Raw genomic sequence first — 18,775 nt, 5'->3', positions numbered from 1 at the left:
TGGCCTCAACTAGCAGAGGCCAAATTCATCAGGTTTCAGTCGGACAACATCACGACTGTGGCGTACATCAATCATCAGGGAGGAACAAAGAGTTCCCTAGCGATGAAGGAAGTAACCAAGATCATCAAATGGGTGGAGGATCACTCCTGCCATCTATCTGCAATTCACATCCCAGGGGTAGACAACTGGGAGGCGGATTTTCTAAGTCGTCAGACTTTCCATCCCGGGGAGTGGGAACTCCACCCGGAGGTTTTTGCTCAGCTGACCCAGCTTTGGGGCATTCCAGAGTTGGATCTGATGGCGTCCTGTCAGAACACCAAACTTCCCCTTTACGGATCCAGATCTAGGGATCCCAAGGCGGCATTGATAGATGCATTAATAGTGCCTTGGTCATTCAGTCTAGCTTATGTCTTTCCACCGTTTCCTCTTCTCCCTCGGCTAATAGCCAGAATCAAACAGGAGAAGGCTTCGGTAATTCTGATAGCGCCTGCGTGGCCACGCAGGACTTGGTATGCAGACCTAGTGGACATGTCATCGGTCCCACCATGGAAACTGCCATCGAGGCAGGATCTTCTAATCCAAGGTCCTTTCAAGCATCCAAATCTAGTTTCTCTGCAACTGACTGCTTGGAGATTGAACGCTTAATCCTAGCTAAGCGGGGTTTCTCTGATTCAGTTATAGATACTCTGATACAGGCCAGAAAGCCTGTCACCAGGAAAATTTACCATAAGATATGGCGGAAATATCTTTGTTGGTGTGAATCCAAGGGTTACTCGTGGAGTAAGGTTAGGATTCCAAGGATATTGTCTTTTCTCCAAGAAGGTTTGGAGAAAGGTCTGTCAGCTAGTTCCTTAAAAGGACAGATATCTGCTCTGTCTATTCTGTTACACAAGCGTCTGGCAGCTGTACCAGACATTCAGGCGTTTGTACAGGCCCTAGTTAGAATCAAGCCTGTCTACAGACCTGTGGCTCCTCCATGGAGTCTAAATTTAGTTCTTTCAGTTCTTCAAGGGGTTCCGTTTGAACCTTTGCATTCCATAGATATCAAGTTATTATCTTGGAAAGTTTTGTTTTTAGTAGCTATTTCATCTGCTCGAAGAGTTTCAGAATTGTCTGCTTTGCAGTGTGATTCACCCTATCTGGTGTTCCATGCAGATAAGGTTGTTTTGCGTACTAGACCTGGTTTCCTTCCAAAGGTGGTTTCTAATAGGAATGTTAACCAGGAAATCATTGTTCCTTCTCTGTGCCCTAATCCAGTTTCTAAGACGGAACGACTGTTGCACAATCTTGATGTGGTTCGTGCTTTAAAGTTCTATTTAAAAGCAACTAAAGATTTCAGACAAACATCATCCTTGTTTGTTGTGTATTCTGGTAAGAGGAGAGGTCAGAAAGCAACTGCTACCTCTCTGTCATTCTGGCTGAAAAGCATAATCCGATTGGCTTATGAGACTGCTGGTAAGCAGCCTCCTGGACGAATTACAGCTCATTCCACCAGAGCTGTGGCTTCCACATGGGCTTTCAAGAATGAGGCTTCTGTTGAACAGATTTGTAAGGCAGCGACTTGGTCTTCATTGCATACATTCGCCTAATTTTATAAATTCGATACTTTTGCTTCTGCGGAGGCTATTTTTAGGAGAAAGGTTTTTGCAAGCAGTGGTGCCTTCCGTTTAGGTTACCTGACTTGTTCCCTCCCTTCATCCGTGTCCTATTGCTTTGGTATTGGTATCCCACAAGTAAGGATGAATCCGTGGACTGAATACACCAAGTAAGAGAAAACAGAATTTATGCTTACCTGATAAATTACTTTTTCTTACAGGTCTATTCAGTCCACGGCCCGCCCTGATATTTAAGTCAGGTTCAAATTTAATTTACAATAACTACAGTCACCACTGCACCCTATGGTTCTCCTTTTTCTCCTAACCGTCGGTCGAATGACTGGGGGGGCGGAGCCTGAGGGGAGCTATATGGACAGCTTTGCTGTGTGCTCTCTTTGCCACTTCCTGTAGGGATTGAGAATATCCCACAAGTAAGGATGAATCCGTGGACTGAATACACCTGTAAGAGAAAGTAATTTATCAGGTAAGCATAAATTCTGTTATTTTGATGATTCCCCAAATAAAATTCCACAGTTGGCTCTTGCCACTGTGAAAGCAATTTGTTCTATCTTGTATGTCACTCTCTAGAGTAAACCTGTTGGCTCCCAGAGATACCTTTCTTCTGATTCAACATTCTTGAGGCTGTGTTATTTATTTCTTCATTCTTAATTTGCAGGAACTGCGGTCTGGCTGCTATGTGATGCTGGTCTCATAATATTGGTGTATTTACCACCAAGGAGACTTTCCAAACCTACTGGTCTTACTATACATTTTAAGATTCTGCTATGTGACAAAACCCATCACTGTAGTCCATATCTCTGGAGTAGAGAATTTGTTCTCCATTTTGTAGGTCCTGAATATTGTTTCCTCCACCTCCCTTTCTTTGGTGGATGTTAATGCTTTCTAAACTAAATGGATTTCCTTCATTGGCACCTTGACCATGCTTTGGACTTTTCTCCACATATACATCTTTCATCCCATTTCCATTGTCCTTATCAAGATCTAGTAGAATCACCAGCAGGTTATCCTTATTGATTTACTTTGGCCGTGTACACCTTGCCTCTTAAACCATTCATTCCTTTGTATGTTTTAGCCATCTTTGCCTCTTGCATTGCTACCTTTTCTTGTTAAATTTTGCTGTTCAGACTTTAAGGACCATACCCTAGTTGTCTCCTGGAATCTGGCATACCACCTGGCTTGCCTTCCTTAATTTGTAATCCTCCACCATCACGGGGCTAGAGACTTTTCCTGTCAATAAACTATCTGGATACATAGTTGGATCTAGATATCTAGCTTCAACTAGCTAGTCTATGTCTTCAGGCTTGGAGGCACTCCAGATTTGATATACCTTCAATGTAGTGGTTTGACTATTATTTTGCCTTTTTGGGGACTTTCTCTCTAAAGGTGATTGGGGGAACCAAACGTGGAGTCCTTGCCCAATGTACTTAGAGGGATATGGCTGCACCTCCCTGACGAGGCTGAAAGAAGGTCAAAATGGTCGTCTGGGGTTTCCATTTCACTTGTTCAGAGGAGAATTGCCTGGTATTTTAGGGCTGGACTGACCTTGTTAGTCGGGATCACACTGATATACTTTAGGAAAGTCTTCCTATGTGAAATGCACAATTGGGCCAAAATAAGCTACTTCCAGGTGGTAACCAGGCCATAGAACAAGCCACTGAGCTGTTGTTTGTTCCTGATAGACTGCTTCTCTCTCTGTTTGTATTTGTATTATGACCCTGGGGAAAGTCTGCCTAAGGGTGATGGGGGGGGGGAAAGTCTGCCTAAGGGTGATTGTGGAAACCAGACGTGGACTCCTTGTCCAATGTGCTTAGAGGGAGATGGCTGCACCTCACTGACAAGGCCCAAAGGAGGCCAAAACGATCTCACTGAGGTGTTGTTCGTTATTGGCAGACTGCTTGTCTTTCTGTTTGTATGGGAATTTCTAACACTACTAATATTCTGATATGCATATTTGTGCAAAACTCATCTCTAGGGATAGATTGCTGACTGGTGAAGACCACTCCCAGAGCTTTGTTGGTTTACAGAGCTCCGCTAGCATGAAAGCTGTTCAGTCAGGATCATCTATTTTTGAAACATTTTGAAAAAATATCTTTGAAGTCCCTTTTGATCTATATACTTTGACCGTCTCCCCATTTGTAGTTAATTAATTGTTTTCAGATGTTCCATACGCTAAACTAGGAAAATGTCTGACTACTTCCATGTTTCTACCCAATGTGGTAACTCACGAAGCTGGAAATCTTTGTGAAAGGGCAGCAGCTACACTGATTGTATGATGTAAGTTGTTGTAATTAATTATTGCCTAAATATAGAATGGTCTTTCTTTCTCCCCAGGGCATCGGTGGGCAGGCCTCACGTAACCACATGGAACATTTTGCAGACATCCTCTTTTCTCTGAACAAGCACTGCTTCTCTTACCTGGCGGTTTGGTTGAAAGAATTAATGCAACAGGATGGCTTCCCCTCCCCACGCCTGACGCAAGCGCAGAAGGATAACTTTGCCCAGCACATCCTGAGGTAGGTGTAATTGCACAGATAGGTTGGCAATTGTAAGAAAAGTAGATGATATTGTATATGTGCTGGAGCGGGAGAGAGACAATTTAGTGGCTAAAGTTTGAGATAAATCTGCATTGAATGAATGACAAATATATCATCATGCTTTATAAAGCAAAGCAATGCATTTGTGTCCTATATAAATAACTGCAAAACCCCCCATAAAAACTCAATTTATTTCTTGGGCTATTATCCTCTATAACTTATAGACATACACTGACCTATATTTGCATTACACTTGTTATTGTTTTAGTTTTGTATGCTCTGCCAAGAACATGCAGAAAGCAGATAGCGCTGCACTCACAATTAATGTACTGTGCCATACGGAAAAGGCTTGTGCCCTGCCTTCTCATCATCTTGTGTTTGTAGGGATATGCATAACATACTTCATTTAAGTTTTTTTTTACAGCAAAACGTTAATTTCTTAATTGCAAAAACATATCAATTTATTTATATACAAATGATCTCTTAAATACATTTTAATGCCCCTTTAAACAGAGACTTCCATCAAGCAGTATAAACTAGCCTATTACTTTAGTTCCAATCACAAGCAGTCTGGATTGATATTGATTACCCAAACTGCATAGGCTGGAGAGCTAAATAGTTATATTTACAACATCTGGCCTTCATGTCTGATTCATTTCAGCATTGTTTTACTCTATTATCTTTTCTCTTCTTTTTATTTGGGTTAAATTATAATGGTGGTTTAGTACCATTTTCCTTTATCAGATGAGTCCATGATTCGTTACATGTGGGAGTTCTCCTAACCATTAGGAGAAGGCAAAAGATACCCCAACACACTAGAGCTTTAAATCCACCCCACTTCTCATGATCCTCTGTCATTTTCTTTTGCTTCCTTGATGAGGAGTGAGGTGAAAGTGCAGATCTACTCATCACTGAGAGGGGTCCTCTAAGCGATCTGATGCCCATTTCATCCTCTCAGTACCTTGTCAGACAGAGGTGTAGGCAACAAGTTATCAACCAGGCAGTGAAAGAACTTTTCTCAGTGAGAAATGTCACAGGCCTCCTTGTTTAAATGTGGACTTGTCCACCAATCCCCTGGTCTATTCTGAGCTACTGGCTGTGGGATCCACAGTCCTTCCCAGGTGAAGTGTGGACTTGTCTGTCTATCAATCTCCTGGTCTTTTCTGAGCTACTGCTTGTGGGATCCACAGTCCTTCCCAGGTGAAATGTGGACTTGTCCACCAGTCCCCTGGGTTTAGATGCTGTTACAGCGCATCTCAGTAATATACTGCACTTCCATTAAAAAAACTGTTAAAGCATGTAATACTTTGTCCTGTTTAGTCCCCGTTACCAGAGAGTCACTTGTGGTTGTGGGTTGTGGGGTACTCTCCCTCTTGTTGGCAGGGAAACAATATTTAACTTGTTTAGGAGTTCCCTCGCTTGTGTGTAGTCACGTGTGACGGTGGGACGCTAGAAGCTGTTCCAGTGTCCCACGTAAATACACATAAGCAAGAGAACTCCTCAACAAGGTTCCACACCAACAAGAGGGAGAGTACCCCACAAGCACAAGTGACTGTCCGGTAACTGGACTATACGGGACAAAGTATTACTTGTTTTAATATTCGTTTTTAATGTAAGTTTTGCTATATTACTGCGCAACCTAGCACTCATTGTCAATAAACTGCATTGAATCGGAGATGCACTGTTTTATATTTTTAAGTTCAAGAAATTTACCCTAGCCTCGAAGACTATATGAAAGTGCCAGACTATTCTCTGGTGTGGGGATGATTGAGCCTCTTTTCTGGAGGCTTGGGAGAAATCTGTTCAGGTTCCCTGGGTACAAATAATTTCCTAGGGGTATCAAATAAGCTTTTCTTCAAGGCCTCCTCATGGAAGATTCTTTCTGTTTCAAATGCCTCAAAATCCTTTTAACGGTCCAAGCATTTTTTTTGTCTTCTGCAGAGATTTGAAAATGGGAGTGATTGCTCCAGTTCCAACTTCAGAATTAAACCATTGATTTTATTAAAACTGTCTCAAAGAGAGGTTTTTCTGAGAAGATTGACACCTTTATCCAGGCTTGGAAACCTGTTACCAGACATAACCATAAACTCAGTCAGTTCTCAGTAGGATCAGATTTCATCTTTGTTTTGCTTCATAAGAAAACTGCTAAAACTCTAGATTTTCTGGACTTTCTTCAGGCTCTGATCAGATTTTAACCAGTCATTCATCCATTTCCTCCTCCTTGGAATCTTAATCTGGTTTTAAAATTTCTTAATACTCCTCCTTTTTGAACTGATGCATGCTTTAGACCTTTCATCCTGGAAGTTTCTTTTTCTTCAAGTTGTTTCTTTGTTTATAAGGCATTCTGAGCTTTCATCTTTTTCATGAAAACCTCCTTTTCTGATTTTTCATCAGGATAAGGCTGTTGTTCACACTAGTTATTCATAGCCACCTATACTATTAATCAGAAAATTGTTGTTCCATCTTTTTGTCCAGCTACTAAGAACTCTATGGAGTGCCTTCTTCAAAATCTGGATGTTATGAGAGCTCTCAAATATTTTGTGGAAGCCACAAAAGATAGCAGACTTCCTTCTTCTCATTTTGTTCATGTGTTTTAAACCTCACAAGGGTCAGAAATGTACAGCTGTTACTTTAGCTGTCTGGCATAATGTAATGGCATTTGCCACTGGGCTTTTTTTAATGAAGTAGAAGACAGGCGCAGCCCAATTCAAGTGCAGGGTAATTTATTGAGACATAGGTGCAAGTACAAAATGCATACTCACAAACGTTTAGAAGATAAAACAGCAAAATAGATTAAAATGATCCCTCCAGTTGGGTAATCGTATTCATAGCCCAGGCACAGAACATCTCAGTTGGATAATGAGCATTATCCGACTGAGATGTTCTGTGCCTGGGCTATGAATACGATTACCCAACTGGAGGGATCATTTTAATCTATTTTGCTGTTTTATCTTCTAAACGTTTGTGAGTATGCATTTTGTACTTGCACCTATGTCTCAATAAATTACCCTGCACTTGAATTGGGCTGCGCCTGTCTTCTACTTTGTCCTAGTTCCTGTTCCTGATCGGGTGTAACCTGAGAGCACACACCTTCTACTACGGGCAGCAGCACACCCGGATCTGAACTGCAAAGGTTCCGGGTTCATCAGCTGGGTTGTCCATACCAGCAAGCCTGTTGATTCTTGCACCTCCAATTTCCAAATAACCACTACCGGCTTACTGTTTGCCTTTTACTAACCACCAGGACTAAAGCGCTGATACCGGTAACTGCTTTTTTTAATGAGGCTTCTATTGATCAGATTTGCAAGGCAGCTTCTTGGTCTTCTTTGCTCATTTTTTCAAAGTTTTATAACTTTAATAGGTTTTTCTCTTCTGAGACTGCTTTTAGCAGGCGGAATTTCTGTTTGGCAGGGAATGTCTGTCCATATTGCCTGGTCAGTAACATACCTGCCTTCACTATTTGTCCCCTCCCTTTTCATGGTGATCTCAAAGACTTCAATGCTTGGGGATAGATTACCACACATTAATACTTGTGGAAGAAAGAAAACAGTCTATGCTTAGCTCATAAATTCATTTACTTTATGATGGGGAGAGTCCACAAGTCCCGTACTTTCTTTTTGTTTAGATAACAGGAGTACTAGTTTTGCACTTCTTTTGCACAGCTTTATATTTCCTGCTTTTCTGTTTTCCTTATCTACTTGGCTGTATCTATGACTGGGGATCATGTAAAGTGGGAGGGATTTAAAGAGAGTATCTTTTGCCTCCTCGTAATGGTCAGGAGGTTAATTCCCACATGTTATGACTCGTGGACATTATTAAATAAATTATTAGTTTTTTTTTTTTTAAATCTATTTAAAAAACATTATCTATTAATGGGGTTTATGTTTTATATATTTGTTATGCCCACTTGTATCTTTTTTTCATTGATTGATTTGTTTTAAATGAGTGGTTTTGGATAGAGCCATTTTGAACAAAAACAAACCTAAGGCAATATTCAACGCTACTGTACCTCAATATGTTAAGTGTACCTTTTAAAGCATATGTGATGGATCAAAAATAAAAAGTAGCGTGGACTTCCGGTGGGCGGGCGCCGCGGTCGGCAGCAGGTGAATTGAGCTCCGCTCGGAACCTACATGAAAACTTTTAAAAAGTGACCTGGAACACTTGTTTTCACCCTGAATCTACTTCTTGCCTGCCCTGCTGCTGACCGGGTGCCCACTGAAAAATCCTTGGCAGATACAGCTGCCCGGAGCGGAGGGATCGCTAGGTCTGGGACCCCCTCTGTCTTTTTCAGGAGAGCTAACATCGCTCCACCACTGTGACCCGCCGCTTGGGCTGCTAAACACCGGGACACAGATCGCAGCTAAGGGGTAATACCTGACCCCCGGAATACCACTAGAAGCCGGCCTGCAACCATCTGAGCCGACATCCTCCCGGACCGGGTGAGAACATCTCCTCTCTGACGAGCAGCCATCTTGGCCCCACGTGGCATACCCCCATCCTGAATTGAGGAAAAACCGCTCACTTTGCAACAACCAGGGATCGCGGCAGTTGCCGACACTGACACCGGGCTACCTCACATCACCCCCCAGACTGCTCAATAGGGTCTGGTGAAAGGGACTCACGCCGCAGATCGCCTCCGCCACGGAACTGCTCTTTTGGCGCGAAACGGCGCGGCTCCTTCTCGAGGGGCCCCATCTTGCAGCAGACGCCAAACAGGAGCCACAGGACCCACCGGGGGTAAGCCTATTTACTTTGCCCTAACTGAAGGCCCCCTACTCAGTGCCGGACACACCCGCTCCACCTAAGGCCCATCCATAAATGACCAGCTCTCCTATTTCTTCCCTCTGGGGACACTAATCACTGGGAGGCCTCGGGTTCACATTAGCAGGGTTGGCAGCCCACGCTCCTCCGGGACACTGCAAATACCGCTAGACCTGATCCCAACTCCTACAGAGCCTCTTATTAAACTAAACTAATAGAGCCTACCTAACATGCTAGGCCTCCTTTAAACTGCATAGCCTCCTATCACCCTTCAGCAGCTTTGAGGCAGAACTGACCCGGCGATCCCAGATTCTTGGCTGTGGAGCTTACTGCCATTTGTTTTATTGAGCTGCACACATTTCTATTCTTAGGATACTGAATGTGGGGCCACCTAGCTGCAAAACCACCACATTTGTTTCTCTGTGGAGCCTGCTGTACAGAACCTGAAATATTGCACTGCTACTAAATTCTGTTCATAATCCTTTTCTTTTTTTTTCCTCCCTAGTAACCAGAGCATACTGTTGTGCTTATTCAGACCTTGTGTATATTTGTCTGCATACACTGTGTGGGTTTTTGAAACTCAAATTTTAGATTTTGACATTGCTCACATTGGCACTTAACCACACAGCCACCTGTTTCATTGAACTGCACATACAAGGACTCTTGGCCTCCTATCCTTAGGATACTGAATGTGTGGACACCTTGCTGCAGGCCACCACATTTGCTTCTCTGTGGAGCTTGCTGTATAGAACCTGAAATTTTGTACTGCTAATAATTTCTGTTCATAACCCTTTTCTCTCCCCAGCAACCAGAGTACTCTGCTGTGATTATTCTGACCTTGTGAATGTTTGTCTGTATACACTGTGTTGGTTTTCGAAACTTAAATCTCAGATTTTGACATTGTTCACATTGGCACTTAACCATTCATACTTTATTTCATTCAGGCTAGACATGCTCAGGGGTGTTGTTTCTTGCGAGATTTGACTGCCTGATTGTGATTTAGTGCCCCTGCTGGCGAGGTATACAACTGAATTTTATCCAAGTTTCACACTGCTCCCCGATATTGCCCTTCGATCACTACCCATCTATCTCATATCTTTCATTGGTTTATGGAGAAATACCTAACTAACACACCAATGGCGAGTCGCAATAAAGCTAATGACCGCCGTCTCAGGGCTACAAATGATCCCACTACACAAGGCCACAGTTCTGATTTTCCACTAGAAGGCGAATTATTAGATACACACCCCATTGTCAAACAAATTACCATGCTCTTTATGCCTAAAATTGACAACCTTCAAAGGGGAGTAGACACCCTAGCGGGTGAGGTTAAACAGTTTTCCACCAGGATGGGGGAGGCAGAGGGTAGAATTTCAGACCTGGAGGACTCTAATGTCACCACCACTCATAAGATAGAGCAGCTAGAGAGACAAACCGCAACCCTCCAATCAAAAATAGATGATCTAGAAAATAGATCGAGGCGCAATAACATGCGTCTCCTTGGCCTTCCCGAATCCATCAAACAATCCGATCTAATTCATTTCGTTGAAAATACCCTGCCGTCTCTGTTAAAACTTTCTCCTAAAGACTTAATTGGAGGAGTGGAGAGGGCACATAGAGTGGGCCTGGGAAGGGGGGGCCAGGACCCGGCACAACCCCGTCCCATAATGATAAAGTTCTTACATTTTCAGACCAAAACAGCCATCCTGAGAGCTTACAGGAAATTGCATGAGCTGGTGTTTGAGAATGCGAGATTGCTGTTGTTTCAGGATTACTCTGCGGATCTCATGAGACGCCGCAGAGAGTTCGCGCCTCTCTGCTCTCGACTGCATAGGGAGGGCAGACAAGCGTATCTTTTATACCCTGCCAGACTCAAACTGGTTACCCCCAGGGGCCTTAGATTCTTTGATTCCCCAACAGCCGCCCAGGAGTTCCTTGATAACTATGAACCCCCTGTACGCAGCCCCACGCGTAGCCCAGTGAGACAGATGAGAGAAGGTGAGGGCTGAATGGCTCTGATAGATTCATATTTACTGTATTTAAATCCTTATACCTAATTACTACATCTACAATCTAACACTATGGCTGGAATGGTATTGACGCTGATCCAGTTGACTGTATTACTACTGAGCCTTTCCCTGGGGAAAAATCTTGAGCGGGCTGGGGTCCCTGGTCCTGGTCCCCCTAGTGAGCTGCGGGAGGGTGAGATGCAGTGTAGGCCCCAGTTGAAGAATAGGGAGAGTCGACTAGGGTGTTCCCCCCTCACTCAGCTCTGCCTGAAATGTTTTGAACTTTTTGTTATACTTACCTCTTGGAAACCACCTCCATTCAGATTCCAGTATAAAGAACACTGTTTTTGTCTCAATATATTTCCTACTTTTAATTATGTTAAAACTAAATCTCTGCCATGGAATCCAAGGGTAAAACTGTTCTATGAGGACCACTTTGAGTCCCTTGTTAGAGTTACCGTGTTTGTACTTCTGTTATTTATGCATAAATCTAAAGGTAAATGTCCTTGTTGCAACACGCCACCTTCTAGTGGTTATGTTTTGAGTTGTGGGTTAGAATGGTTTTCAATGACAATCATATACTCTTCTTTACAGTGTAGCAGTCATGGTACACTAAAGGTGAAATTCCACTTGGCGAGGTCTGGCGAGGGATTGGTGTGCTGTGAGGCTGAACCGGGAGTCTTGCCGCGCACCATGGGAGGTCACCAAAGTATGAGGTGTGAACTTCCTCTCCCCCCTTTTTTTTTTTTTTTTTTTTTTTTTTTTTTCTTCTTTTTCTCTCCCCCCTCCTCCCCTCTCCCTCTCTTTCGTTCCCCCCCTTCCCTCCTTCATGATTATGCTCTTATCCTCTCTCTGATGTCTCTCCTTTGCACTTACTATGCCGTATGCACTGTACACTTCCTTGCCATACATGTAGTCTCCACCTCAGGATCATTGATAGTAGTAAACATTTAATCTGTACTCTTGGAACGTAGGGGGAATTCATTCCCCCATCAAGAGAAAATCGATCCTAACACACCTCAGGAAAAAAAGAGCGGAGATTGTGTTTCTACAAGAGACACACCTCTCGGACTTGGAACACAGTAAACTACAGACTGACTGGGTGGGTAGAGTAGAGTATGCCTCATACAAGTCAGCTAGCAGAGGAGTGGCCATACTCTTTGGTAAACAATTGAACTATGAAGTTCTGGAAACACTTAAAGACCCTGAAGGTAGATTCATTGTCGCAAAGATTCGCACCTCAGACAACATCTACACACTATGTAACATCTATGCCCCTAATCAAAAAGATAGAAAATTCTGGGACTCCATACTGACAACACTCATTCCCTTTCTAGGGACTCATATCATTCTAGGAGGGGATTTCAATCTGGCCCCAAACCCTCACTGTGATAGGCTTAAAGACCCCAACAGATGCACAGAGAGAAGCCTGCCTAGGGTATCAGATAAATTTGAGAGAGATGTGTTTGGAGGCTTATCCACCTCCCTTGATATCTCAGACATTTGGCGACAGCTTAATCCGGATGGTAGGGATTACACTTGCGTATCCCGGGCCACACCCTCTATGTCGCGCATTGATCTCTTCATGATCTCAAACTCTCTAATCACCCGAGTCATCGATACTAAAATAGGCGAGATTATTGTCTCTGACCACGCCCCCATAGCTCTTTTTTTGGATATAACTCCCAGGGTTGGCAACAGACGCACTCTACGCTTCCCGAGATATCTTGTAACATCCCAGGAATTCCAAGCCTACCTAACGCATTGTTGGGATGATTACAAGGCAAATAATATCCAACACATACATACTCCAGAACTTTTCTGGACTACGGCCAAAGCGGTGCTCTCGGGTGATATTATCGCTTACCTAGCCCGGAGAAAGAAACAATGTCTAGAAAAGGTTGTTAACTTGAGGAACAACCTTGCAGAGGCCTACCGCGAATATTGTTCTACCCCCTCCAACGATTCCTACCATAAATATGTTGGTACCAAAACAGAATACGATGCGCTTCTGGCGCACCAGGCCTCGCAAGCGCTCCTCCGGACTCGCGGTAAATACTATCGCTATGGGGACAAATCCGGGAAGCTTTTGGCTGCCCTAGTGAAGCTCAATAACTCCTCCAGACACATTGCTGCTTTAAGAGCGGGTGGCAGAGTGCTCAAAGACTCCAATCAAATAGCGGAGGCTTTTGCCTCCTATTACTCTACCCTTTACGCAAGTGAGCTCCCCTCGGGAAACGAAGTGAGAGACAGATTCTGGGAATCTGTTGAGCTCCCAAAAATCTCAGAGGAGCAATTAAATAAACTGAATGCTCCGATAGCGAGGGACGAGGTTGAGAGAACCATCATGGCCATGTCTCTGGGCAAGGCGCCAGGTCCGGATGGATTGCCTATCGAATTTTATCGATTACTTAAGTCACAGGTCACTCCCTCTCTTGTGGATCTATTCTCTATCTACCTTAGAGAGGAGTCGGCACCCTCCCCAGAATTTGTATCGGCCTCCATCACTTTGATTCATAAAGAAGGGAAGGACTGCCTGTTACCCGAATCTTATAGACCGATATCCCTGCTAAACGCGGACTATAAGATCCTTACTAAACTGTTCGCCGAGAGACTTAAGTTCATTCTACCCACTATCATCCATGAAGATCAGACTGGCTTCATGCATGCGCGCTCTTCAGTAGTTAACGTACGCAGGGTCCTACAGATAACTCAATTCTTCTGGCCTGGCTCGAGGAAAAAAGCGGAGACAGCTGACTCGGAGGCCTTCCTGCTGTCGCTTGACGCAGAGAAGGCCTTTGATCGGGTGGAATGGGACCACCTTCTCCACACTATGTCCCAAGCCAACTTCTCTGGTCCCTTTCTCACTCTCATCAAAAATCTCTACCACTCGCCCACGGCTAATGTGATTGTTAACAATGTCTTCTCGCCTGATTTCCAGCTACACAGGGGCACAAGACAGGGGTGCCCCCTGTCGCCCCTACTCTTTAATATAGCGTTAGAACCCCTGGCCGTTAAACTGCGACAGACCTTCCCGGGTATAGCAGGATCTCCACAGCATTTGGCACTATATGCCGATGATATGCTCCTCTTTGTACAGGACCCTCAAAGACACCTGCCTAATATCATGAATGATCTTGAGAATTTTGGCCTATTCTCGGGTTATAGAATAAACGTACAAAAGTCGGAGATCCTTTGGCTAAACAGGAAAACCACCCCTGGGGTGAACTACCCCTTTACAATAGCCAAACATAATATTACCTACCTCGGTATTAAGATTTCAGCCAACCCCAATAGGCTATATGCTGACAACTTAACCCCCATTTGCGCTAAACTTCAAGCCCAAATGAACAGTTGGAGATCCCTACCATTATCGTTGACGGGTAGAATTGCCCTGCTTAAAATGGTGGTGCTCCCCCGGGTTTTATACCCACTTCTAATGCTTCCCCTACTCTTGAGCAAAGCTGATCTCAAGCTTCTAAACTCTGCAACAAGAGAGTTCATCTGGCAAGGGAAAAAATCGTGGATCTCGAGGGAAAAACTTACTATGACATTCCTTAATGGAGGCTTAGCACTCCCTGATTTCCGGCTTTACAATTGGGCCGCTCTGATTCGTCTGGTAGTGGATTGGCAGGTAGGCACCCATCACTTCTGTCATCCAGATCTGGAGCAGGCAGTGCTGGGGGACATTTCCCTGGCCTACCTTCCGCATCTTGCAAGCATGAAGGCCTTGAAGAACCTGGGTCTCAACGCTTTATTCAGCGACCCCCTGAAGGCCTGGCTCCTTGCCCACAAATATCTAGGCAAAACCTGCCACGCTTCGCCTTATCTTCCTATCAGGAGTAACCCAGATTTTCCGACAGGATCTGACACCCAGCCTTTCAGGATGTGGGAGGCGAAGGGGATAAAATCTCTCAAGCCTCTCCTTGATCCGCTAACAAAAACTTTCACGACATTTGGGGCCCTACAGAGGGACTATGGCTTGCCAAGAACTCACTTTTACGCATTCCTCCAGATACGCCACTATGCTGGGACACTGGTCAGAGACACAACAGATTTTTGGGAGGGATCCCCTTTCCGCCTCACTCAATCACTATATGCCATGGGCAGGTTTTCTCTCTCAGAAATATATCAAACCCTATTGCAACGCCATCTCCCAAAGTTACAACCATCTATACAGACAGGCTGGATTAGAGAGGGACTGGGAGAGACTACATGGGTGGAAATTAAGAATAGTATGGAAAAAACCAGGAAAGCAACCCTTTCAGCCACGCTTAGAGAATCCCAAGTACGCTTCTTACATAGGGCATACTTCACACCCAGAGTTATGGCCAAGTGGATTCCCACCCATACAAATAAATGCTCTAAATGCTCACTAGATAACCCTAATCTCCTCCACTATGTATGGGAGTGCCCTCCGGTCAGGCAATATTGGGGTAAAATCCAGTTTTGGCTGAAACAAAAACTCCAGATACAGCTTGAGATACGCCCCGAAACCATCATATTCCTATGCTGGGATGACCGACACAAACAACATGACTCAGTACTGAGCTTAATCATGCTAGTGGCTAGGAAACACATATTGAAACACTGGATTAACAACACTGGCCCCTCATTTAAAGGCTTTAAGAACCTTTTACAATCCCAATTATTCATTGAGCAAATGGACGTCAGGATAGATGTACAGAACAGATTGAGCCTATTCCTACGTAAGTGGCGCAGATTAATTCTCACCTTTGAACTGGAAATACAGAGGCTCATTCTCAAGCCATTTAAAGACTCTGTGATTTTTATGGAAAGCACTTTAAGGGGTGACTGGGCTCACCTGCTTCAGGAGCATGGTTAGTGGCTTAGCTTTAGGCCCCGCATCGTGCTCCACACGCACCCGCATCTCATCCTCCAAACCATCGCGCTCACCCCTTTACACCACCTCCCCCCTCTTTCCCTCCTCCCCCCAACCCCCTTCTCTCTCCTTTTTTTTTTTTTTTTTTTTTTTTTTTTTTTTCACCCTCTGCCAGGCCTCGACCTCGACCGGCCCCACAGTAGGGCCTTAAGTGGTTTAGTAATAGTTTAGTTTATTTTTTCTTTTTTTAGCTATTAAGTTAGTGTATTTAGGAACGTTTTGGTTTTAAAAAAAATACTTTAAAATGCCTGGGGATGGCAGACACGTACAGAGGTAACTTTTATACTCACTTGTAGATCAATGACTGGCGGAAATGTCAATATGTATCAGTGAATAACACTCCTCATGATTATGTTTACTCCTGCTATTGTTATATACTGTAATCTTACCTATTAATTGTAAATTGTACATTGAATCTATGTATCCTCTGTGCGTTCTGTTTTTGCTCTCCCTAATAAAAAATGATATTTTAAAAAAAAAATAAATAAAAAGTAGCAATGAAATAAGAGAATTTAAATTAATACATATAAAAATAGTCACGTTTAATTTCATTAAGCTTATACATTAAAAAAGTTTTTTTTTAAATGTCTCATGTAAAGTCACCACAAGAACGTCTAAGGGGTTGTGGAAAATGTTCCTCCTTTAGGTGTATCAGGCTGCAGCTTCTTTCACTGTGGTTGTTCCTCGGCCAAGTGGAGTATGGTAATAATGTAAAAACCAAATGGCACAGCTCCTAGTCAAAGTAACATTTATTCACGCAGCGTTCAAGCGCTGTACAAGTTGCACTTACTGTAAGAAAGATAAAATCACATCAGCAAAATTCAAGATTGTCCACTCGTGAAAGGTCCTCCGAGCTGTTCCATTTGCCTCTGTATATCACTCGGCTCCTGGTTAGTTCAATTAACAAACAGTTAGTCTTTCTGGGCCGTTGTAATGGTTCCTGTGATATAATAATATAGAAGCCTGTGAGGGTCACAAAAGCTCAACGCATTTTGCCTGCTATCCGTGCAAGCTTTCTCAAGAGGGATAGAGTCATACCAGCCAATAATGGAACTAATTACATGTAGTAGGGGATTGGTTGGGAAATTGCTTCAAACAACTAATTGGGTCAGTTTAAAAAAATTGTTTTCTCTTAATCTTTACAGGGAGCGTGTGAACAAACGTCGTGTGAAAGATATGGTGAAGGAATTTACTCTGCTATGTCGCGGTTTACATGGAACAGAATATACAGCGGATTATTAGCTATCTACAGGGTAGGACTACAACTGGCAAGCTAACCTTTACCTCCAGATTGCATTGACCTGCTCAGACCCCCTAACCTCATTCAGATTGGTCTGTTATCTCTCAAAGGAACTTCCTATTTTTACCAAGAAATTCTAAAGGCAACAACGAAAAGACATCTGAATAAAGCTTCCTGGTTTAAAAATCTCCATGTTGTGATCCTAAATCTACCCTTTAATGGCTTGGTTCTGCTCTTCCTTGTGGACACTTATAGTGACATTATCCAGAGGAAGCCCAAGCAAATGTCATGGGTGGGAATTGGATTAAACAAGGAAAACAAAAAGTGACTTGTTCCTAAACTGTTATGATTGGACTTTGAACAGAGTCATGTTGCTTCCCCTCAAACTACAATATTGTTAATACGCATGTATGCAGATTTTAATCCTTATCCATTTCAGGGCTGGATCCGGACTGTTACAAAGTTTGTGATGTTCTTGAGATGAAGAGATTTGGAAATAGGTTTATGGTGAGGATATGTAGAACGGTGACAGTGTTTTTTTTGTTTACTGTTTTATGTTTAACTTAGAGGGTATTTTCACTGAACACATTCAGTGTAATGAGGCAGTTATACTTACAATCTGCTCCAAAAGCATTTCAGCCTGAACACACACACAATGATTCTCTGCATTTTACCAACACGTAAAAGGTTGAAGAAAAATAAACGCATGAAGTGTCTGCTTCCAAAGGGTAAAATCTCGCTATAGACACAATATGCATTGAATATTTTAATAGTTTGTTTTGGCCTCTATACGAGCTGTATAATGGTATTTTGTGCTTCAGCACAGAAGGGCCGGATGCAATAAACTTTATTTGCACATTGTCCATGTTTTTTTTTTTCTATTTTTGATTTTTTAAGCCTAAAATCACATGAAAGATCCTTAAATCTAGCTTGGTGAGTTACATATGTTGATGTTACAACTGATAAATAGTCATAAGCCGGGCAATTAGTAAGGCCAATGGCTCTGGTTTTTAACAGCTGCTTTACGGGAAATTGTGCGCAAACATCTTGCAAAGGAACAAAATAAAAATAAGATTTTTTGTATAAGTAAAGGAATAGATGTATTTATCCATTTTATCGAAAAATGACTCTAGGAAATATGTTCTAAGCTCTATCTTTATAAAAAAAATGACTTAAACATGATCATTGTGTAAAGTTCACTAATTTCTTATGTGATATTTATTCTGGTGAGAATAGATTTTAAAGGGACTTGATATTCAGAATGTATATTTCTTCTATCTAAAAGAAAGTATTTCAAAAAAGTTTAACTCTGCTAAATAAACTGTTATTCCATGGGAGATATTTTTGTCAGGCAGTAAGTGATAGATACATAAGTATCAGTTAAGCTTCCTGTTTAAAGTGGCAGTAAACACCTTTTAATTACAAGACATTTATGTTGTGTTGCTATAGAATAAACATATCAGCCAAGTCTTCAAAATTTAAAACAAATTAACATCCTTTTCTGCAGCTATTTTTCAATAGACAAACTATCCACTATTTGCCTTATTTGGATGAGACAATCTGGGCTTCAGCCCACAGACAACAAAACTAGTCACTGCCATAACGTTAGTATAAAGTGCATTGTTTTGCAGTTATCTGATAAAGCCAATTGGGACAGCTATGTAGCAGGATTAGCCCTGTCAGCTGGTGCATTTCATGCTTTGAGAATT

The 18,775-nt window shown here is 42.8% G+C and overlaps 1 protein-coding gene across 2 annotated transcripts in view; it reads left to right on the top strand.

The window, feature by feature from the left end:
• IPO13 (importin 13) overlaps positions 1-17,927 on the top strand; it is a 215,248-nt gene extending 197,321 nt beyond the window's left edge. For both annotated transcript variants that reach the window (XM_053693586.1, XM_053693585.1), the window contains 2 exons: positions 3,948-4,129; positions 16,972-17,927. In XM_053693586.1, the coding sequence (XP_053549561.1) occupies positions 3,948-4,129; positions 16,972-17,068 (279 nt within the window). In that variant the 3' untranslated portion in view covers positions 17,069-17,927. The remainder of the gene's footprint in view (positions 1-3,947; positions 4,130-16,971) is intronic.
• The last annotated feature ends 848 nt before the right edge of the window (positions 17,928-18,775 follow it).

The sequence above is a fragment of the Bombina bombina genome, chromosome 10, assembly GCF_027579735.1.
Source record: "Bombina bombina isolate aBomBom1 chromosome 10, aBomBom1.pri, whole genome shotgun sequence".
In the NCBI taxonomy this organism is placed as follows: domain Eukaryota; kingdom Metazoa; phylum Chordata; class Amphibia; order Anura; family Bombinatoridae; genus Bombina; species Bombina bombina.
This window is presented reverse-complemented; position numbering and strand designations above follow the sequence as displayed.